The 22,006-nt window shown below is 42.9% G+C and overlaps 1 protein-coding gene across 8 annotated transcripts in view; it reads left to right on the top strand.

The window, feature by feature from the left end:
- NEO1 (neogenin 1) overlaps positions 1 to 22,006 on the top strand; it is a 212,538-nt gene that overhangs the window by 155,710 nt on the left and 34,822 nt on the right. For 5 of the 8 annotated variants that reach the window (XM_080395151.1, XM_080395145.1, XM_080395149.1 and 2 more), the window contains exons 8-14: positions 4,006 to 4,225; positions 10,059 to 10,213; positions 10,746 to 10,894; positions 11,916 to 12,054; positions 16,102 to 16,151; positions 17,045 to 17,189; positions 18,571 to 18,681. In XM_080395151.1, the coding sequence (XP_080251277.1) occupies positions 4,006 to 4,225; positions 10,059 to 10,213; positions 10,746 to 10,894; positions 11,916 to 12,054; positions 16,102 to 16,151; positions 17,045 to 17,189; positions 18,571 to 18,681 (969 nt within the window). The remainder of the gene's footprint in view (positions 1 to 4,005; positions 4,226 to 10,058; positions 10,214 to 10,745; positions 10,895 to 11,915; positions 12,055 to 16,101; positions 16,152 to 17,044; positions 17,190 to 18,570; positions 18,682 to 22,006) is intronic. The other 3 variants (XM_080395152.1, XM_080395150.1, XM_080395148.1) reach the window with 1 other exon arrangement.

The following is a 22,006-nucleotide window of genomic DNA, read 5'->3' as shown; positions in this document are numbered from 1 at the left end:
TGTTCTTTGGACTTTCGTTCTCTCTAAGTCCATACAGTAGAAATCAGTCTCCTGCAGTCTTCCTGGAGGTAACACGAACAACTGAATTGTTACGTGTGTGTGTGTGTATATATACACACACGTAACATGGTTATAAGGAATTTGTGTATTGAAGTAGCAACTGCCTGTTGTGCTGGATACGAAGTGTCTTATTAACTGTCTTTTTAAGAAATGGAGGCGCTTCATATGTTAAATAGTTTTAATAAATGTGTGAAGCAATCAATCAAAGAGTTCACCAGAATGGTTCAGAAGATGTTACTTCAGAAGACATTTGGCTGATGCAGCTGTAAAACACAAGTTTGTTTTTATAACAGCTTCCCTACAGATTATTCCTCAAATTGTTTCATGGTTTTAAATAATCTTATGAATGTAATTAGTTAACAGAAGGGTAGGAAATTAAAGCTCTCTGCAAGGGAAAAATATTCAGTTGAAGTGTAAAGCGAACACAAATTTGAAATGAAATGGAAGTCAATCAAGCAGACACTCTGAGAAAGATGCTGGGAGCCGTAGGCACCAGGGAGGTTTGTGCAGAATACCGTACCTTGTTCCTCAGTGAAAGCGTGATGTGGGAGCAGTAACCATAGGTGCAGCGAGTACGTCTCCAGTCCAAAGGAACTGTTGACATGGGCTCAAATCGAAAAACGCGAGAAGCCTGGCTGGTGTAACTGGGACCATAAACGCGATACTGAGTTGGCACTCATTGTCATCTAGGGGCAGAGTGCTGATAGTTGGGAAGATCCCCTGACCCCGGTGCCGGAATGCACGTCTGCCAGGGCTGCGCTCTGAGCTTCCCACCGGCTCCTCCAGCCCGCCGGGTCCCTCTCTCCGCAGTGTAGCTGCTGCTCCTCCCGATCCAGTACAACCCGCAAACTCGCCACGAATAATCTCTGTCCTGTCGTCCCGGTCACCGATGAAGATACGACCCCTCCCGTCGCAGCATGAAGCCCCAGGTGGTGCCACCCGTTACTGGGCTGCCCCCCCACCAGCGCCACTGGGAGCCTGCTGGGCTGGCCCGCCCTGCTCCCCCCACCGCCCGCCCCTCCAGCCCAGATTTAGCCTTCCCAATTCCACGCCTGCATGCCTGGATCGTTTCTGTGTTTCATTAGGTCAGCCACGTTGGTCTCGGGCTTTGGTTCCTTCACGTTTTCTGTGCTTAAGCCAGGCCAGCAGTTCGCAGACCTGCTGCCATCTGGCCATGCCCATTTGTTTTCTTGCATGCGGGGAAGCAGATCATTCTGGGGTTGTGAGTGCTTTGCCCCTGAAGACCAGCAAGCTCTCCTGACCTTTGTCGTCCATGAGTGCAGCCACCCACGGGATTGCATGTGTCCTGTGACCACGCTCAGTTTTCTTTTCGTGTAGTTCAGTGTCTTGATTATGCCAAATGCCTTCCTCAGGTTCCTCACGGTCTTGGATTCTACCATCTGAGGGTCATTTCAGCTACGGATGCCACTGACTGTCAAATCTCTGAAGACATTTTCCTTATTTATGAATAGCAAACGTAGGAGAGCATCCCTTCTGCTGGGTCACCCAGTGCTGGTGCTGAGAAGTTGTCCACAAAGCTTGGAGAAATGGTGATGTTGCAGGTTGGAGTAAGGTTATAGTGGTAACTGTAAGTGCCGATGACTAGCTAGAGCAGTTTCTGCCCCGAGCTGCTGCTGCTGCTCCTTGGGATGTTGTCCTGTAGCAGGGAGCAGGGATGGAGCTGTGCAGTGCATGCCCTGTGCTGAGCGGGCTGTGGTAGTGGGGCTGTTCCTGGGGGCACAGGGGCCCGGTCTGCGGCCAGAAGAGCTAAAACGCGGTGCATTTCTGCAGCAAATCTAATTAGGGAACATAAAAATAGTTCAGATTTTGCAGTGAATGTGAAATTAATGGTGTAGTCTATTTATCAGGAGCGGGGTGCTGGTGAATACTTAATTGTGGTCTGTGGCTATGGAAAGGATAATTAGGAAGATATGCTTGAGTACTTCTCTTCCTGTGATCTGTATTTCAGGACCAAAATATGTATGTACCTGGCTCTGGGAGTCTTGCAGAGTCCTATAAAGATACGGGTATTGAAGTAAAAAGTCTTGATGTTAGTATGAAAGCAAGAAGAACTGTGTAATTAAAATAAAACTGACGATTGTGTGTACTTGTTGGGGGAGTGTAACTTTCCCAGCTGACAGCATGGACAGTATCTTGGAGAGGAGATAAGACGTGAACGAGAGCTTCAGGAAAGGTGGAAGGTGCGATAGAGCAGTGACAGGCACACCGGGACATGGGAAGGGTGGGAGGACGCGGCCAGTGTCCCTGTGGAGCTGGGCCTCGTCTGTGGTGGTTGCTGGTTCCAAGAAGTCCCCCGGTCCCTGTGGTGCTGTGGGCGGTACCGGTCACGTGGAGCAATGGAGGGTCTCACACGTCTGCCCACACGCTTCACTGCATTCTGCAAATCTGATCAAAGCCAATGGTGTGTTCTTCCACCGCTGTCAGCAGCTGCTTAAGAAATAGAAACAGAAAAAGAGACAGTTCTGCCCATTCAAGACTTGCATGTGAGATGATTCTTTGCTTGACAAGGGTTTTTTTAGAATTTAAAATCAGGTTGTTGTGGATGATGAACTTCTCAGTGTGGCTGAGATGTGTGTCTGCTTGAAGGTGTGGTCATCCAGATAAAGATTTCTGGTTTATTTAGGTTTTTTGTGCGCAGTTTTCTCCTCGTCTATCAAGGCACAAGTTCATGTGTTCTGCTGGTACGTTAGGTGGAGATGCTGCTGCTCTCACCAAAAAGTGTACTAGTCCTGAACTTCATTCTGGGGAAAGTCTGAGCCATTTGAGTTAGTTTCCCTAATTAATAAACGAATAAATGTATTTGGCAGCATAGATTCCCATGTGGAAAATGTCATTGGATGGCTTAATCTTGGGAAATAGTTCAGAATCCAGACAAATTCAGGGCATCCTGAGCTTTAGGGTTTTGTTACTAACTGTGCTTCCAGTAATACTCTGTGGTAATTGGGGTCCAGCTGCTCAGAATATTACTGTTAGATTTACTGGATGGATTGCTTTAATATGATTTGGAGAACAGCTATTTGTACGTTACAGCTTGCGCTGTTAACTTGCCAGCCTTTTAATGCAATAATCCCAGGGATTTGTCCTCACTTTAAAGTAGTAATACGGGAAGACATACATGACTTGCCACAAAAAAGTTTGTAAAGTCTTCATATAATACAAAGCAAGACTTGTTTATGCTTGTTAGTGTCTTTGTGAAATGATGTAATATATGTTACGAGAGGGAGGAGAAGCATTGATGGAAAGAAAACGGTGACCTTAGTGAAAGTTAGGAAAAAGTCCGTATTTCCACTGCCATGCCGAGTTTGTCACCACATTACCATTGGCAGTGGTAGAACCCAACCAGTTCAGAAACCACTTACCGCGTGAATTGACTTCAGTGCTTAATTGCACAGCCTGGATGAGTTTGCACTTCTTAAGTAAATTTTGTGTATCTGTCTGTCATTTTTTTTATGATTGAGAAGACTATAAATTAATTCTGCATGTTACTGAAATAAAGTAGAAAATTGGGTCCGGATGTATTTTTGCATAAATAATGTAAGTTGGGGGGGTTTAATTGGTAAACGTTTGGTATTGCATCTGGTTTACAAAGAAATGAAAATATTGTTTGCTGCTGGTATGTCCTCTTACGAGGTCATATTTTATCCTCAGTTTTCACCCTTCCCGTTCCCTTGCCACTTCCATTACAATGGAGACCTGGTCTGCTTGCTCGAAAGTGACGTGTCCTTTAATACTTCCCATTAGTTTTCAGTAGTTACCTTTGCCTGCATGTCAGCCTTCAGTTTAATGGCCTTTTTTGTGTGTGTTCATTTTCTTTTGTTTCCCATCGTGGTTTTGTTTATTTCTTTTGTGTTTTTTTCTGTTTTCTTTTTTTAAAACCGTGGTGATGTTTGCCCTTCATATTCCCCAATGTTTGCACATGACAAGATGTTGCCATCCCAACATTACCTCCCACTTCACTGACCAGTGCCACTAATGACCATCTAGCACCAGCTACAACAGGACCACTGCCTTCAGCCCCGCGGGACGTCGTGGCCACCCTCGTCTCCACCCGCTTCATCAGACTGACGTGGCGGACACCTGTATCAGACCCTCAAGGAGACAACCTCACCTATTCAATCTTCTACACCAAGGAAGGTATAAACAGGTAAAGATCTCGATGTGCAAAATGGGTCGTGGTATTTCATGACTCTTCTTCATGCTAGCTTTGCTTAAAGCACTATAAACCTTCAGGCTTTAATGCTCAAAGTCAAATGCTGCGGAGTCCGAGGGGTTCCCTTCCCTCCGGCACCCTGATCAGAGGAAGTGCGGTTTGATTTGCTTTGTTGCTGCATAATGTGTATTCGTAGGGGCAATGGTTGTGCGTGTTTTTGACTGGAGACAGTTGCTACCTGCTTTCAGCAGGCTGCTTAGAAAGTAAGAGCAAGCACAGACGGTAACACCTCTTCAGGGGCACTGACACTGCTATAAATGCCATCCACAGCAGGCATGGAAACGTCCTCCAGTCAAACCACGTGCTGTTGAGAGCAAGCAGTCACCTCCTGCTTTAAAACCCTGTAAGTGCAGTCTCGTTCTAGAGAGAACAGTGTGGTAGGTGTCAGTTAAATGTCGATTCTTTCCTATTAATCCCTATAAATTGAAATTTCATGAGTGTGAAGCGTTCATAAGTTTCTGACAGATTATCCCAAAGGTTTAGTTCAATCTACCCCTTTTTCTTGCTGATGGGATCTACCACTCGCAACTGCAGTTTCAAATTGTTGTGATAAGTTGGAAGAAGTTGAAGCTAACAATAATTTTAAGCAATGCTTAATTAATTGCAAATTAGCTTGCTTATCAGATTTATTACTCAAGAGAAAATTATCTATCTACTTACTGACTAGAGCGTAAGACTCAAAGTCATTTGAAGAGAAGATAAAACGCACTACTGCGTATGGTGAATTGCCACTCTTTCTTAATTCTGTGGGTAGACATCTTGTCCAGGCTCACGAGGATTAGCTGAGGCAATTAATAAAATTCTTTGCCTCACAAATGTTGTTTTTCTATTTCTTTTGGTAATATTCATTCATATTGGCAATATTTTAAGTGAGACAGGAGAAAAGGTGGGATCTTGCCAGGCACTCTTGCTTTGTGCTGCTTCTCCTCCACGTTCCTGGCTGTAACCACTCTGCCCGCTGGTTTTTAAAAAGTGATTTGCTGGAGACGGCTTCATGCCTCTCCCTGTGCTGCTTTGGAGGGAACAAAATGCATCCCTTTCCACTACGTACCAGAGTATCGAAATCTAGAAAACATTCCGCTTGGGCCAAAAGCATTAGCAGAACAAAGGGTAAGAGGAATCACATAATTTGTGGTGAATAAATTAGGAAATTATAGGACAATCTGCAGAAACGGCTGTTTTCAGTTCTGGCAGCGCAGCGCTCCGGGCTGGGGTTAATGCAGTCCACAGAAAGTTTACACAGCAAAGCACTTAAGCGGGTGCTTATATGTAAGCAGGTGGTTTCACTGACTTCAGTGAGATCTTTGTTTGCTTAAGCCCCTTCTGGATCAGGGTTCAAAGCAGGCTCTGAAAGCCCTGCATTAGCACATACTCGCCATTTTCTCAACTTTACCACTCCTTTGGATTTTTGAAGGGTTTTTTGTGTTTCCTTTTTTTGGTGGTTTTTTTGTTGTTTTTTGAGTGGGTTTTTTTTTAATGTCTTACAAAGACAGTTGATACGACACAACTCACAGACTGGTTTTCAAATACTGTGAAATCGTGCCTTTCAACCTGGATTTAAAGAATGAGAACAATACAATTTAAAAAAAAACAAAAACAAACCAACCAACAGTTATGTGGTACTTTTTGACCGGTTGGTCAAATGTGGCCTTGTGGAAATGCCGCTTGGTTACTGAATAAAACCGTAGATGAGCGTGTCACACACCTAGGCCGTTGGAGATCAGTCAATTTGGAAGTCATGGCTGGATGTGCAACCTTCCTTTCTCAGCATTGTAAAACACTGCTTAAAGGATCACTTTGTTGTCCTTGAATTATGCATGATCCTATATCTTTGCTGCAGTTTTAAGTGCGTATGTGCCATCTTCTCATCCTGTTATATCATTGCCCACATGTACCATTTTCATTGCCTGCATTACTGGATCTTTAGTAACCTAACTGTTGTCTCCTCCTCACTTGTATTTGAACAGTCATCAAACCAGGTATTTGATTTATTTAACTTAAATCAGGCTTGTGAAAAATGAAAAAAAAAATGACGTATCATATGGCATGGGTTAGCTGGATATTCTGACCTTGCTGAACCATTTTTAAAGGGCTGTAGGGAGTCATCTTCATACCGTGAACTGCAGCAGCACTTAACCGCAGTATGTGAGCCGTGTGGTTCCTGAGGGACCGGCTGCCTCTGCCACCGCTGATTTACACCCCCTGTACCTGTGCAGGGAAAGGAGATGCACAGAGAAACACGAGGTTTCCTTAACTGTGCCCTGGAATGTAGGGTACTGCAAGGGGGGGGAGCGTGACTCCCCCGTCACCGCGGGGCGCCCCTGCGAAAGGCTCTTCCCGTGCCCCATGGCAGCGTCGTGCCACCGACTCCTCAGCTGCCTGGAGGGTGTCCCCTGCCCCCCTGAAGTCCTGGGCTGCACGTTTTGGACTCGCTGTCTGCTTGCAGAACATCGGCCCCCGAGCTGAATGTACCGGCAGAGTTGGAAGTGGCAGCAAACAAGGAATTACAGCAAAAATGCAAATGCTGCCAAAGTTGCAGTGGCCGCTTTTACTGCTTCTGAGATGATGAAAGCTGGGTTTGATGGTACGTAGGGTCTGCTGAGGAGTGAGTGAGAATAGAGATCTGAAGAGCCTGGAGGTTACTCTCACCACAGAAATCAAAACTATCCGTGTAAGAGGAGCATTTCAAAGCATGGAAATCCGCCGTGAGGGCAGCTTGTTTCTGCTGCTTTCACTGGCTGCGGGATGTCACTGGCTGTGGCATGTCTCCATGCTGTCCTGATGTCAGGTGCCATTGAGGCAGTCACGTGAAATGGAGTGTGTGCCTCATGGCTTTGTTGTTGCACCTCTAGAAAAACCAAAGTAATCTCATCAGATGGAAACTACTGCCTTCCTTATAGATCGTATAGTTATGTAGTTATTTCATCCTTGCGTTCCAAACTGAAGACAGTTGCCCTGAAAAAGGTATGAAAATTCAGATGTGTTGGGGGGGCAAAGGGAGGTGTAATTCTATGAACCGGGATTACCAAGAGGGTAAATTACGCATGTGAGATATTCAAATAATATGAAACCCTCAGTTCAACACTGCACTTCGAGCACAGAATGCAGTTCAGTTGTGTGTAATCACAATCAGGAACGCCTCTCTGAGCACACCGCCAGGCTCTGCAGCTGACGTGGCTGGCACGGATGATACTCACTTCTTAATAATTCCCTGAAGGTTGTTTTTTATGTATAAGTGTAACTTTAAACTTCACATTTCCAGATTAATGCTTGTTTCTGGGTTTGAACTGTAGGCTTTTTCTCTTAAGTACTTGATAGCTATTTTAAACTTTAACTCTAGTTTACAAAGCTCTTTAATTGGGGATTAAACTGGAATGAGTTAGAATAGTCATAATGTTCTGTAGGGTAATATAGTTATTTATATAGACCATCTGTTTTGTTACCTATTATGCCTACCTAAACACATCACAGCTCATAAAAGGTGCTCAAGGCTCCCTTAGAAAGGGCATAAATGAGAGATTCATGTAGCGCTTAATTAGATTAATCTCAACATATTTTTAACATACTGTTGCAAGGGAAGGCAGGCACAGTTCCTAGTTATTACTGAAAATTGTAATACTTTGACATGTCTATTTTTTGAGAAATGTTGTCTTTCCATTAAAATAATTCTGATTATTATTATTTTTTAAAAATTTAAGTAATAATCTTGGATTGCTGAGGGGTTTTCTCTAGATAAAAATCAGTGAGTGCATTTAAACTTGAGGCAGAAAACGCAATATATTTTGCATGTCAGTGGGAGACGAATGTTATTCCACAGCTGTGAATCAGTTGGCGCTTATTCTGCGTTTTCAGTTACCGTTGTGGTAGCAAAGGCACATCTTAAAGGAAACTGCCCATTTGAAAATGCATTTTCAACCAGACATTTTGCACTAGCTGTAACTGGAAAAGTTAGTGAGGGAGAGTATCTGTCTCTTCCCTCGCCTTCCAGTTTCATTCTGTATTGGCTGTGATATTTGTTTAGTGTGTGTCTCACTTCTCTGTCAGCTTCCTTCTTTAAAAAAATATTTTATAAACATTAAAAGAAGAAAAATCTTCTGTAAACATTTTAGATTCAGATATGCTGTAATGATGCTCTTCATGTAATGATGGAAATTAATAATCTGAAATAAGCTGTTTACAGAATGACATTTTAGCTCAACTTTCATGAAGGAGAACATTCTAGAAAATGTATCTAAATAGGTCTGTAGTTACAGTAAGTGTATTGTTTCCCTCTCTATAGATACAATGTAATAGTGCAGAAATCAACAGGGATTTCAAAATGTTTTTCAACTAAGTTATGCTAAATCATCTGTATCAGTTGATTTAAAAAGAAATAAATTAAAAATGGGGATTTTAGCATCATACTTCTGTGGTATAGACTGAAGTCGAATGGCTGGAAGGTAGGAAAGGGGACACTGTGAAATAATTTTGCCTGGGCTTCTGCATTAAAAATGATTTAATAGCAGCTAATCGTCAGGATGAGAATCGTCTGCCCTCTGCTGTGCAGCTCAACAAAGTCTAGCAGACAAAAGGGAGACGATTGCGTTGTAAGCAGTTGCATTTTCCTTTTATTTTCTCAGTGGGGAAGTTTTTGATTTCTTCTTTTGTAACACTGTATTTGTATTTGCAGGGTGTAGGGAGCTTCTTTTCGGGAAAGGACAGGGTGTAGATGTCATTACCCAGGGGCAGCTCTGTGAACCTTTGCGTGACAGCAGCAATTGTCTTGGAAATAAAGGCTGCGTTAGTTGATGATTAATCTTCTCATGTGCCTGCACCCGGCGGATGAGGAGGGCTGAGTTCCCCGGCTCTGCCGGCAGTGGCGGTGATCCTTCCCGTTGCCTCGGCACACAAAGTGGATCCTTCCAACTTGATCACAGCTTTCAGCTTGCAAAATGTCACCCTTTTTGCTGAGCCTGCCAGCAGTGCTGCTTCGCAGAGTGTGCCCAATCTTCAGGGGCTGGCAGCTGGCCAGGCCCAGTTGTGCCCCCTTGGCGTGGCGTCATGTCGTCCCGTGGGCGCGGCTGAGCCCCCGGCGCCCGCTCCCAGCGTGCGGTGCGGGGGCAGCGCGGGCAGGGCAGGCAGCGTGGGCAGTGCAGGCAGTGCGGGCAGCGCGGGCAGGCACTGCCTTGTGTTGGCGCGAGTCCTCCTGCGATGGTAGTGTAAGCGCCACAGCTGTCGGCCTGGCTGCGGCGTCAGAGCCGGTGGGTGTTCTCAAAAAGTGTAAATATTAGGGAGGAACTAAGTACCGTTTGGAGGTAGAATACTATATTAAAACAGTTTCTTTGAAAAATACCGCAAAACCAGCCCCACAATATTAACAAAAATGGCTTGAATCTTGCCAGACTCTCTGTATGCTGCTTAAGTATTTTTTTTCTCTGGCTTCAGAGTAGTAGGACAAACTGTCACTACAAATTACCATGTGTTGTTACAAGAATAACAAAGAAACTACTCTGAATTTTGTGATGTTGAGTATCTCTTATTCTTCTACTTCAGTGCATGGTTTTTTTCTGAAGAAAAGTTACAAAAGCACAAGCTGTTTATCACCATCAATTTTGGCATATTATTGCTCTATTGTGTAGTCAGCACAGTATAAATAACCATGTCATTAACACACTGGATATATTCAGATGGGACACATCTTAGTAGCAACTATTCCTTTATTTACCCCTGAAAAACTCTGTTACTAATCGGTGATTGTTTCTGTGCCCAAACCTTTTGTTTCCTAAAGGGAACGCGTTGAAAATACGAGTCGTCCTGGAGAGACACAAGTGACAATCCAAAACCTGATGCCAGAAACAGTTTATGTGTTTCGAGTTGTGGCTCAGAACAGGCACGGCCCTGGAGATAGCTCAGCGCCGCTCAAGGTGGCCACCCAGCCTGAGGGTAAGCTGTAAATATTTTGAGTCTTCTTGACTTTCAGATCGATTTATTCTTCTTTTTTTTTTTTTTTCCCATTCATGACCTTTCCCAGAAGAAGTCAATACTCTTAGAAGTTGCACTTGCAGACCATAGTTTCAGAATTATTTTCCAAGTTGGTGAACTTCCATGATTTATTTTTGCCATTAAGAAATACTGATAAGACACTCCTTGTTAAATTTTCTGAACTTGCCATTGTAAGAGGAGTACTTTTAATTTGTCATTAACTGAAAGAGGAAAAAAGGAGAACTTCAAGAAAATGTGAAGTCTGTCATTTGTAGGATCATTCAGGACAAAAGGAGTAGGGAGCAGGAGCTCGCCCAGAAATTTGGTCCCACTTTTATACTCCCCAGTGAATCCATGTGAGAGGCTGAAATGTGACCAAATACCCATCTTTTAACCGGGGTTGATTTATAGTGAGGTTGATGCTACAATAATCAGCTGCTGAAAGCGCTGTTGGTTAGGCCTGGTGACGAGCAGTTTTGTGCTTACATTTCAGTTCAGCTTCCTGGTCCAGCGCCCAATATCCGAGCGTTCGCCAGTTCACCCACCTCCGTTACTGTCACCTGGGAGACACCCTTGTCTGGCAATGGAGAGATCCAGAACTACAAGCTCTATTACATGGAGAAGGGGCAGGACACTGAGCAGGTACAGAGCTTGGCTCTTCCCATGTCAGATACAATGCCAGTAATGGCCTTTTTTCTTTCATTAGGGTTTTACCTTAAATTTCTAGAAACACCTTGTGAAGTGTTCATTTTTCTGATAGACTGAATCCATTAGCCTAAAAAATACTTAAAATTAAAAATACAGCATGAAATGTATGTATCCTAGAATTAAAACAGGGTTTTTTTGTGATGGCTTATTTAGATATTTATCAGTATCAAGTACCTTTTGGGGAAGTCTGTTATATTGTGCTAACGAGAGAGTGCACTTAACAGCTGTGTCATTATTTAACGGTTCTGCTTCACGTAATGTAACGGATTGGCATAGGTTTTATAGGTTTGCTGTTTTTCAGTAAAGCAGTCTAACTACTGATCTTAGCAAGATCCCTTATCTGAACTGTTGTTACTTCTTGAGTTCTTTGATCCAGTGATTGTTTTTTTGATACTGCTGAGTGTCTAATTGATTACATTTTCTTAGGAGTTTACTGGAAGAATCCAGTATGTTCTGTAGAAGTATAGGCTGCCACTTGAGAATAATCACAGCTTTGAGAGGATTAATCCCAATCATTTAATTTCCCATCTGATTACATACGATTCAAGCTGTAAAAAGCTAAGGGAAGAATATCTTTGTGAGCTTTCAAAATAATTCTTCCATCAGTTTTTAAATAGGAATGTTGTATTGCTCAGGTAAAATTACCTTTTCTAATTCTGCATCCCAGTGTTCAAAATATAGTAGTAATTTTTACTATATAGGCCAGATCTCTTTTCATTTACAGAACCAGAGTCCATGTTACAATTTAAATCAGATAGGTAGGATTTTCCCTTGCAAGCTCACTGTTAGCATCTTTACAAGACCTTGCTGTATAAGCTGTGGGTTTGATCCACAGGTGCTACAGAAAGATGTCATTCCTGCTTTGAGTATTACTGTACTGAAATTCTTAAGACGTGTATAATAGTTGCAGACCTGATTCTGACCTTGGCTTGTATGTATGTTTCTTTATGAACAGGATGTTGATGTAGGAGGACTCTCCTATACCATTAATGGATTAAAGAAATACACGGAGTACAGTTTCCGAGTGGTAGCTTACAATAAACATGGTCCTGGTGTCTCAACCCAAGATGTTGTTGTACGAACATTGTCAGATGGTGAGCTGCTTTATTCCTTTTTTTTTTTTTTTTTTTTGGTTAGGAATTATCTGGTAATTTTCTTTAAAGTGAATTTTTAACCAGACTAGGTTTTTGCTCATTGTTGCACTATTTTACTGATAACGTTGTTGTTGCCTATGGCCACACATGGTGCACGTTCCCCCGGAGGCTTTCCAGATTGGGTGAAGGAAAATTACTGTACCTGCAGAAGTACCTGGGATTCTGATTATGAAACAACAGTGTCCTTCATCTCAATGTCAGGAGTTTACTTCATGGGTTATTGAGTTTACAAAGTATTAAGAGCAGACAGAAAAACAACTATATTGAATGCAACAACTCCAAATTATTTTTTAGGTTCTATACTAATTTTACATAAAGCAGACTTTTGCTTTTGGAGGTTTTTTATTTTCATTGTGGTCGTATGGGAAAATGGTGCGTGTCTTTGGGCTCCAGCACAGATACTACTAAATCAATTGCATATAATAATGAAAGCAGGAAGTGGTAATGGTATTTTGTATAAAGCAAATAAAGTGGTAATGGGAGCAGATAAGGATATATAAACAATTGTAGAAAGACCAGTTAATGTTAACTGTTATTTTTTATAGAGAAGTTTGTTTACATAAAAGAACAGCCAGACCAAAATGAGCCTAGCCTGGAATCCTCTCTCCAGGAGTGACCAAAAGTGGAACAGATGAGCAGAGAGGAGTATTGTCCTAAATGCTGTCAGTGTTCACAAGTTTGCTTCTGTGGGACTTCTTGACTCTGCAGTGGTTTCTGTGTGTTTACTAATTCAGTTTCTTTTCCATAAAACCCTGCCGGCATCCTCTTAAACCCATGTCAGCTTGCATCATCCACCGCGTCAAGTTGACAGAGATTCTACAAATACGTTTTCTGTGGAAAAATCACCCCTTTTTCTCTGTTCTGAAGCTGCTGTGTGCCAGTGCCATTTGTTGCCTATGGCTGTACTGCCTGGAAGAGGGAATAACCAGTGTCCACCAGCCCTCTCTGTCCCACTGCTCATTTTGTAGCCCTTTGCTGCATTCTCCCTCATTCAGCTTTTCCAGGTTCCAAAGCCACAGAAATGGTTAGCTGTTTGTTTTGTGAAAGCTGTTTCAACCTTCATTGCCCTTTGCTGAACTTTTTTCTGTTTCTTTTCTCCTATATCCTTCTAACAGTGGAGGTAGAAGGGACTGAAGCTGTATCGAAGATGCAAGTGTGTAATCACCAGCATTTGACTGACATGTTTGGCTCATTCTGAACACTGAGGTGACATTTTTGGGATATACAGATCTTGGTGGCATTGGTCTGCTTAGAGCCACCATTTTGCATGTAAAGGAAGGATCATTTTCCCCATGCGTGTAACTTTATCTACTGTGAATTTCATCTGCCCCTTTAATATCCAGGCACAAAATGTCCCGAGGTCTTCCTGTGCTTCTTCACCATCAGATCTTGTCCGTACTAACTTTTGTCACCTCGCTGCTCATCCCCCTTTCATCACTTAGGAATGCGTTGAACAAAACGGGTCACAGCACATGCCAGGGTGGAGCTCCACAGGTCATCTCCCAGTGCATACCCACCTTCTCTTTCTTTTAGCCAGTTGTTTTCTCAGGCAAGGATTTCTTTCCCCTCATCGCTTTGTTTCTTAAGAGCTCTCCAGCAGGTTTGCAATGTGGGATTTCCCTTTAAAAAGTGACATACATATTTATAACTTCATGGATCTATGGATTTTGTGCTTTTTGTAGCTTCAGTTTATTTGCCTAATACAGGTTTCTGATTTACTACTTGAAGTTTCTCAAATGGAGCTCCTTCTAAATACTGGCATCAACTTTACCATCTCCCAGTTACTTAAAGTCATGCAACCGTTTCATTCCCATGTTCCTTGAGAAACCCTGGATCAGTGGCATCTGACTGGCAGCAAGCTGCTGTTTGTTGTGTCTGACTCTTCCATAATCCCCTACACTGACATTTCCATTTGAGAGATCCTGTAAGTCCTGTGTAAAGAGTGCTATGGAAGCCTCTCCTCTTCCTTCCTCAGCACAGACACAAAGTTGAAGACCGTTGTGTGGTCCTTAGCATTTTCATGTTCTGGCATACCCTGACCGTTGTCTAGCTCTACAGCATCTCCAAAGGGCTTCCAGCTCATTTTCTGGAAGAATTTACTATTAGTTGTAATGTCATTTTCAAGTTTTCCTGAAGTTCTTTGTGGCCCAACTTATATTTTCACATTTAACCTACAGAAATCTATTTTCTAAAGCTTTCTGAAGGATGTTGCCTTGCTTCTTACAATCTTATAACCCTGGTGCTTAACACCTGTTCTCTCCCTTCAGTCTCTCAAATTTTTCTGGATGAACAATACACATTTGCTTATTGTGCTATCTGGAAGCAATCTCCATGCTTCCTGCAGGGATTTTTTCTAAGCTTCCTTTAGCTTCTATTTAACAAGCTTCTGCATTTTTATGTAGATCTTTGCTCCTAATCTGTTCCGGTGGTTTGTTGCAGGATAGCTCTGCTGGTGTTACTATTTGAACCAAGGTTTATGGGCTGCTCATAAGTTTTGTTTCTCTCCTCGTGGTCCTTCCTGATCCACAGGAAGCAGTGGTGTACTACAGCTAGGAACGCCGCTCTGCATCACACTCCGATGGAGGGCAGCTCCCTTCCCTGCTCCTGGCACCGCTCTGAACCATCGGCATGTCGCGGGCCTCCTGCCTGCGGGGGTTACTGTACGGCGCAGGTGGATGTAGGCTGTGCCTTTCCTATCAAAGCGTGGAATATCGGCCCATGGGAAATCCATTGTATTTGTTGGCCTGGGTAATTCTTAATCTGGTCTGAGCCTGAGCTTACCTTGACGTAAAATGAACTGTGCATGTGGTGAGACGTGCGTATGGACATATTTACATGCGTGTCTCCTGTGTTCTGCTGATTGTCTTTCACCAAGTTTGCAATATGTGCATTAATTATTAACCACTCCTTGTGAAACCCAAGACTACTTTTTCAGGTTGTTCTGAAAGTAGGCAACAACTGCGTAAAACAAACAGCAAAAAAAGCTTCATTTCATTTCCTCCTCTTGTGGCTTTTTAAAGGACCTAGCACGTAAGCCTAGGTCTGGTGATTTCAGGCTTCGCTCAGCTGGCAAGAGAGAAGGAAAACCAAATCCTGCTTGTCTCCGTTGCTGTTGTGGGATAGTGGGAGAGGGGTGTTTATTTAACCACACCCCGGTGTACCTTCTGCTTACCACAGGGCTACTTTCACTTTACGCACTCAGGATTGTTCTCTTAGTTACTGTTGTGGCTCCTGGGAGTTACTTGGAAAACACATTATTTGGGCTGGAACAATCTTTACCCCAGTCTGCTACCTCTCTGTCCTCCTGCTTTGCTGGGGCCTCACCTTCCTGCCAGGGAACCCTTATCTCTGCCCTCAGGTGACGTGTGTGAGCCTGAAGTGCTGGACAGGGTTTCCTTGGTCTCGGGTTCTCTCTTGCTTTGCCCTTTTGTCTAATGGAATTTCAGTCATGACCAGCAGGTTACTACAGGTAGTAAAGAACTAATGAAGAACGGAAGTTTAGAAGCAGAAACTTACTTTGTGATGGACTTCACCTCTTCGGTAGCACAGAGACATGTTGACTCAGGGGTCTTTCTGTTACAGAAAAACATGGTAATAAAAACCATGGCTAGAATTTTAAATGCGGGTTCCCAGAATCAAAAATATAAATTAAAGATCTGATTTTTGAAAACTACTGAATGTGATCTCTCTTCTTAGATTTTATGGCAAGATCCTTTAAATAGAACATTTTTTTATTTAGATATCTGTGATAAGACCTGAATAAAAAGTGAGTTTGTTCTTTGTGATGAAAAATATGTAAACCTCCTAAGCTAGTCACTGTATGTCATAAAGTACCTCTGGTAGAATTTCGTAGTTATATAGTGCCTTAAACCAGAACGGTTTGTACTTTCATGGTGGAACGATAGCAGAGAGTAGGTGTGTATGGAAATACAGTGTGTGATACAGTATATGGAAATTTTGGAGTTGTAATTCCTTTAACGTTTCTAGTCCCCAGTGCTCCACCACAGAATCTAACGCTGGAGGTACGGAATTCCAAGGTAAGATGTGGAGAATTTCCTGTTCCTAATGGGTAAATAAAAGGCTGGCAGGTCTTAGAACGATCAGATTTTAGAGCTGCTTTGGGTCTCTTTTCTACCATGCTGCTTTTCAGCTATTTGTGTATGAGTTGCGCAGCAGGAGAGTATCTGAATGTGGGGCTCGAAGCATTAGAAGCTCCAGCCCGTTGTGGATCGTACATCATGGAATGCAGCGAAGACTGTGACAATGACAAGCATGGAGGCTAATTATGGAAGAGGTTTAATCAGGCACAAAGGCCTGAAGCACCAGAGCTTGAATGTGTTCCTGTTGATTAACTATTGTTTACAGTGTGTGTGCACACATACGCACATTTATAGTGTCCCAGGCACTTCAAAAGAGAAAATTATATACTCCGTCATTGTGACTTCAGTGATTATGATTGGAGATTTTTTAAAAGCCTTTTTCCAAAAACTCTTTTCCAGATTACCTTCTTCTGCTACTTGTATGATTAAAAATAAATAACTTAATGCACATAAACTACATACAGTTCAGATAACTTGTACCCTTTAGAGAAAATACCAGTTCTTAAAGATAGATCCTCAGGTAAACCATACCTCAAGATAACTTGAAGGAAATGGAAAGGGAAACCCCAGGGGCCATTTGTGAGACTGGAATCAGAAGGGCTAATAAGATCGAAGCGCTTAGAGATGAACTGTAGGCACATGTATGACCTGGGCTGCTGCTGAATCACAGGGGGGGTATTTTTTTACAAATAGCCTATGATTTACTGTACAAAAATGTGGTATTTTCTGTATGTGCGTTTTTCTGTCTTGTTTCATGAAGTATTAGCACTAGAGTAGTTTCTGGCTGTGTGGGCGGCGATGACTTTGTACTGACCTTCTGCCTTCCACAGAGCATCATGCTGCACTGGCAGCCTCCCCCTGCGGGGACGCACAGTGGACAAATCACTGGCTACAAAATTCGCTACCGTAAAGTGTCCCGCAAGAGTGATGTGACAGAGAGCATCGGTGGCACCCAGCTCTTGCAGCTAATTGAAGGTGAGCTATTATTTGCAAGCATTTGTTATCAGAAGGGCGTTTTTTAGGTGCTTTTAGTGGGCTCAGGCTCAGAGACGTGTTTATGTAGGGTTCTTGCCTTGGAAGAAAAAATGAAAACCCTTAAAAGGAGTGTTTGTAGGTAATGGGATACTGTGGGCTGGCTAGCGGTAACTCTGGGCTGGCTAGCGGTAATTGGAGTTCAGTGACCTGGTTTTTAGCCCTAGTTTTGCCATTGGTTTGCAAAGCAGACCGGACAAGTCCTTTTAAAATCTTTTGTAAAAGGCACAGGGTTGCATGCAGAAGGTGGTCCTGAGCTCCTGGTGTCTGCCCAAATGTCAGAACTGTATGGAGAAGGATGCCTGAGCCCTGCAGTCTGGGCAGGCATCCTGCAGACTGCGCTGCCTGCGTGTGGGTGCGCGGGAGGCAGGCTCTGCCCCGCAGTGCTCACCGCCAAGCCCAGCTCAGCGTCCTGTGGACTTCTTGCCTCGGGCATCTCTGCAAACCATCCCTCCTAGTTTCACTGACATCAGCCTTTTTTCCTTCTCTCTGGCATGAATGTGTTACATTCTCTCTTTATTTGTACACTTGAAAAATGCAGACTAGTACATTGCTTAGTATAGATTATATATTGTTACCAGAACTAGAATTTACTTTAGCAGAAATGAAGAGTACATGAGAACAGGAGCAAGACTATGTTTTGTTCATTTTTTTTAAATCTCTGTAAGTGAACAGTTGGTCAAAAGAGAAGAAATTGTGCCTCTCTGGAAAATGAATATGCACTTTTTAACAAGATGTTTTGATTTGTGCTCTGAAACTCCAGCTGTGACTCCGTAAGTTTCTGTTTCTCACAGAGCAGGAGTTGATATGTGCCGGGAACCGGAGTGTGTTTTTACCAGCAACAGAAGTTCCATATATCAAATTTTGAGTGCATTTTCATAGTGCTTTGATTATTGATTGTACAGTTTTCTATACAGTAAACAAATTGTTTGCACAGTTTGATCACTTGCTGTCTATACCTAGCTTTAGTTATGGATGCGGGTGCTTCTGCACTTAAAGCTAATTAATAGCCAGAAATTAGAGCTGGCTGCAAAGAGTGCCTCACAATCTCCTCCAGTGGCCCACAGGGACAGCCTGCAGAGTGTCACAGCCCCGGCTGTCTCCGGTCCCAGTTTGGCTGTTACATCCTGATTGGCGTCGGCTTCCTCACGGCACTGCGCTGTGGGTGCTGCTTCCATTCCTGACCCGTGTTGCACCCAGGGGCAGTGTGGGGTGAAAGGCTTCTTCCCGTCAGGTTAGACCTGGCTTTTAATTAGGAGCTGTGACTCCTGGGATCACAGCTGGAATTCCCGGTTTGATATCTTGGGTACTCTTTGTCTCTTAGGTCTTGAACGAGGTACAGAGTACAGCTTCCGAGTAGCTGCCTTGACTGTTAATGGTACCGGACCAGCTACCGACTGGGTATCAGCAGAAACCTTTGAGAGTGATCTAGATGGTAAGATCACAAGTGTGACCATATTTGTGACATCAAAAACATTAGATTTCGTGGGCAGGGCACACTAAAGTTTGATTTGCCTTTTTTAAAGGCAAACCTGATTGTTTTCAGTTGTTTCTACTGTATTCTAATTGTACAATCTGCTTTATGATTAAGTGAAATTAATTTCTATTTTGACATAAAATTCTTGCCAAGTGGCTTGAAATTAAACCCTGCTTTTACACTTTCTAGTACTGTATGTTGGCACTATGTTTTTTCTGCTAAGAAATACCCAGTCATGAATGCCAATGTCAGTGATTCAGTACTTCATAAAGGGCATAATAATAATGGTTCAATTTTTATATTGTGATAAAATTCCTCTGGTTAATCATGCAGGGGGTTACGTGCTACAAAACTGAGATAGGAGGACTGTTTTCCTTTGGGGAGGTAAAATAGTGATTATGTATTTCTGTAGCACCTAAGTTATGCTAATGAAGCCCCTGATGTGTACCCCAGTGCGCTCAGGGTGGCTTTTCTGTGTGCTGACAGGCTGAGTGCAGTCCTGCGGGCTGCAGTACGCGGTCTGGCTGCAGCCTCCGCATTGTAAACTTTGCCAAGTGCAAGAGAGATGCCACAGCAGGAAAGAAACAGTGGGAAATGTTGCCCGTAGACCTTTGCAATCTTTCCACTGTGTTTAACTGGTGCCATGCTTTCATAAAATATTTTTCTTGGGTTTTTTTGTGGGGTTTTGTTTGTTTGTTTTTGTGGCTTTTTTGAATTGATTGGGTTTGGGCGTTGGTTTGGGGAATTTTTTTGGGTTTTGCTTAGACTCTTTCTAAAGAGTCTAAAGTAATTGTTATTTTGCCATTGTAAAAGAAAAGGGAGATACATTGTATTTTCAGAAGTGGTAGACTAGTATGGACCTTATCTTTCATCAGAATTAAGTCCCTTCCACCAAATCCATAGATTCATGGTGTGTGGTACACAGAACCATGTTAGCATCTTGTTTTTCCAATGCAGAGTTCAACAATAAGAGTAGAAAGTGTTCTGTGAAAAATTTTGACCTTTCATAGTTGGTCCAGATGTTTGGTATTTACTACACTAGAATAATTTGTAAGTAGGAGCCTGATGCTTGCAGAATTCAAATGAGCAAATTTGTGGGCATCTCCCAGAACCTGACTGAGAGCAGCTAAAATGGGGGAGAAGTGCTTTTTCTAGAAGGATGGCTGGGGTGACTCCTTTGGAAGTGCCTACAAGGAGCTAGTGATTCTGGGTGAACTGTTGCTATTTCAGAAGAGCATTTAATTGGTGCTGTTGCACACACCTACCTTATGCTTTTTGGAGGCTGGTCTCCCTCTTGGCTGTGTTAAAAGTCTCTGGAGGGTCATTCTAGCTTAATGCCACAGGACCCAGTAATGTCTTTCACATCTGTGTGGCTTGAGATTCAGTTGTACTGGCAGCTGGGAGACAGAATAATGAAATAGCTTCAGTATTTGTTCTACACTGCTGGAAGATTGCTTCAACAGTCAGCTGATCAAAGCCCTTGAGAGCCCATGCTTCAGTCTTTGTGTTATGCTAAGTTGATGCTCAGCTTAATACTTGTCCTCTTACTGCTTACTCTCCATTGCTTAAGAACAGCAAAAATCCCAGCGTTAACAGTAGGGTTCAGTTTTGTAGTTATTTAAAATTACATTTTAGAGTTGAAATTACTTCATCTGTGTGTCTGTCTTCCTCTAACTGGATATGACACAACCTTGTAGCTTTAAGAAACCACTAGTTCCCCAGTCTGAAGTAGAGCTCTGTGAAATAGGCAGCACTTACACAAGGTAATGAAAATGTAACTCTGCTTTTGAATTTTGAATTGCTTTTGAATTGCTGGAGTTAACAACACTTGGCTGGAGGGTACCATCAGGATTCAATTTAAATAGGGCAGAAGTGGGCAGAAGAAAAGAACCTTTTCATTCTGTGTTGATTTTTTCGTTTGAATTTTTTTCAAATTGGACTGTTGCAGTCCTTGCAGGCAATTTTTCTTTATGCATATTCTTTACAATTAATAAAGTAATAAAAATTCACAGCTAAGACAGTGGAACATAGAATCATAGAACCATTTAGGTTGGAGAAGACCTCTGAGATCATCAAGCCCAGCCGTTAACCCAGCGCTGCCAAGCCCAACACTAAACCATGTCCCTGAGCACCGCAGCTGCATGTCTTTTAAATCCCTCCAGAGATACGTGACCCAACCACTTCCCTGGGCGGCTGTTCCAGTGCTCACAACCCTGTCGGGGAAGAAGTTTTTCCTGAGATCCAATCTAACCCTCCCCTGGTGCAACCTGGCGCCGCTCCCTCCCATCCTGTTGCTTGTTCCTTGGGAGCAGAGACCGACCCCCCTGCCTACAGCCCCTGCCAGGCAGCTGCAGGGAGCGGGAAGGTCCCCCCGAGCCCCCTCCTCTCCAGGCTGAGCACCCCCAGCCCCTCCAGGAACACAGACCTGAAAATCTATAAATCCTGGTGTGATCAGGCATGATATTCATGCCATTCTTCATATCAATCACAGAAAACCATGCTTTTCTTTCTTTAGTAAGCTCGTGGGTAATTTTAATACCATGCAAAAGTATTTACAGCTACTCTTCAGTTTCTCCGGTTCAACAGACATGTAAGGCATTCCTTTTTATTCCATGGCTGCTTTTTGAATTTAAATAGACAATTTACTTTATAGTGTCATCAAGGTAAACAGGAGCCAGACTGTTACAACTTAATGTTGGGAGGGCTGTGTCATTTTGCAGAGGCGGTGCAAGTCTCCCCAGCAGCACATATGCAAGAGGCGTTAACCAGTTGTACAAAGTTTATCCCCCAGTGCACTAACTTCTGTGCAGTTAAAAATGTCATTTCTTATTGCAATTATGTAGCTTTTCTGTATTTAATAGTTGTGAACTTTAATTGATCAGCTGTGTCAGCTGGAGACTATAAACTCCCCAGGCTAGCAGGCCAGTGGCATATTATGATCCAAATAATCCTGTTGTGGTGCTTTATTAAATGTTTTTAGATAAATGTAGCATGTTTCATTAAAATTAAATCCCTGCAGGAAGCAGAACACTGAGCTGATTTTATTTTAGACTGGGGAACTCAGCTTACTATTGCATAGAATTATTTATAATCTGTCAACATATGGCAGGCTCCAGTGGCCTGACAAAAGTACTTATTTAATTTTTGAGAAGTTAAAACAAAGGTACGGACACTAGTAGGTACAGTTGTGCTTTTAGATTGCTTTTAAATTCTAATCAACAGTGGGGAAAAAACTTTCAGTAAAAATATCGGGGGATTACAGTGGAATCGGTGGACACGCTGT

Source organism: Falco punctatus (assembly GCF_963210335.1).
Source record: "Falco punctatus genome assembly, chromosome: 7".
NCBI classification, from domain to species: Eukaryota; Metazoa; Chordata; class Aves; order Falconiformes; family Falconidae; genus Falco; species Falco punctatus.
The sequence above is the reverse complement of the archived record's forward strand: the minus strand, read 5'-3'. Positions and strand labels throughout refer to the sequence as shown.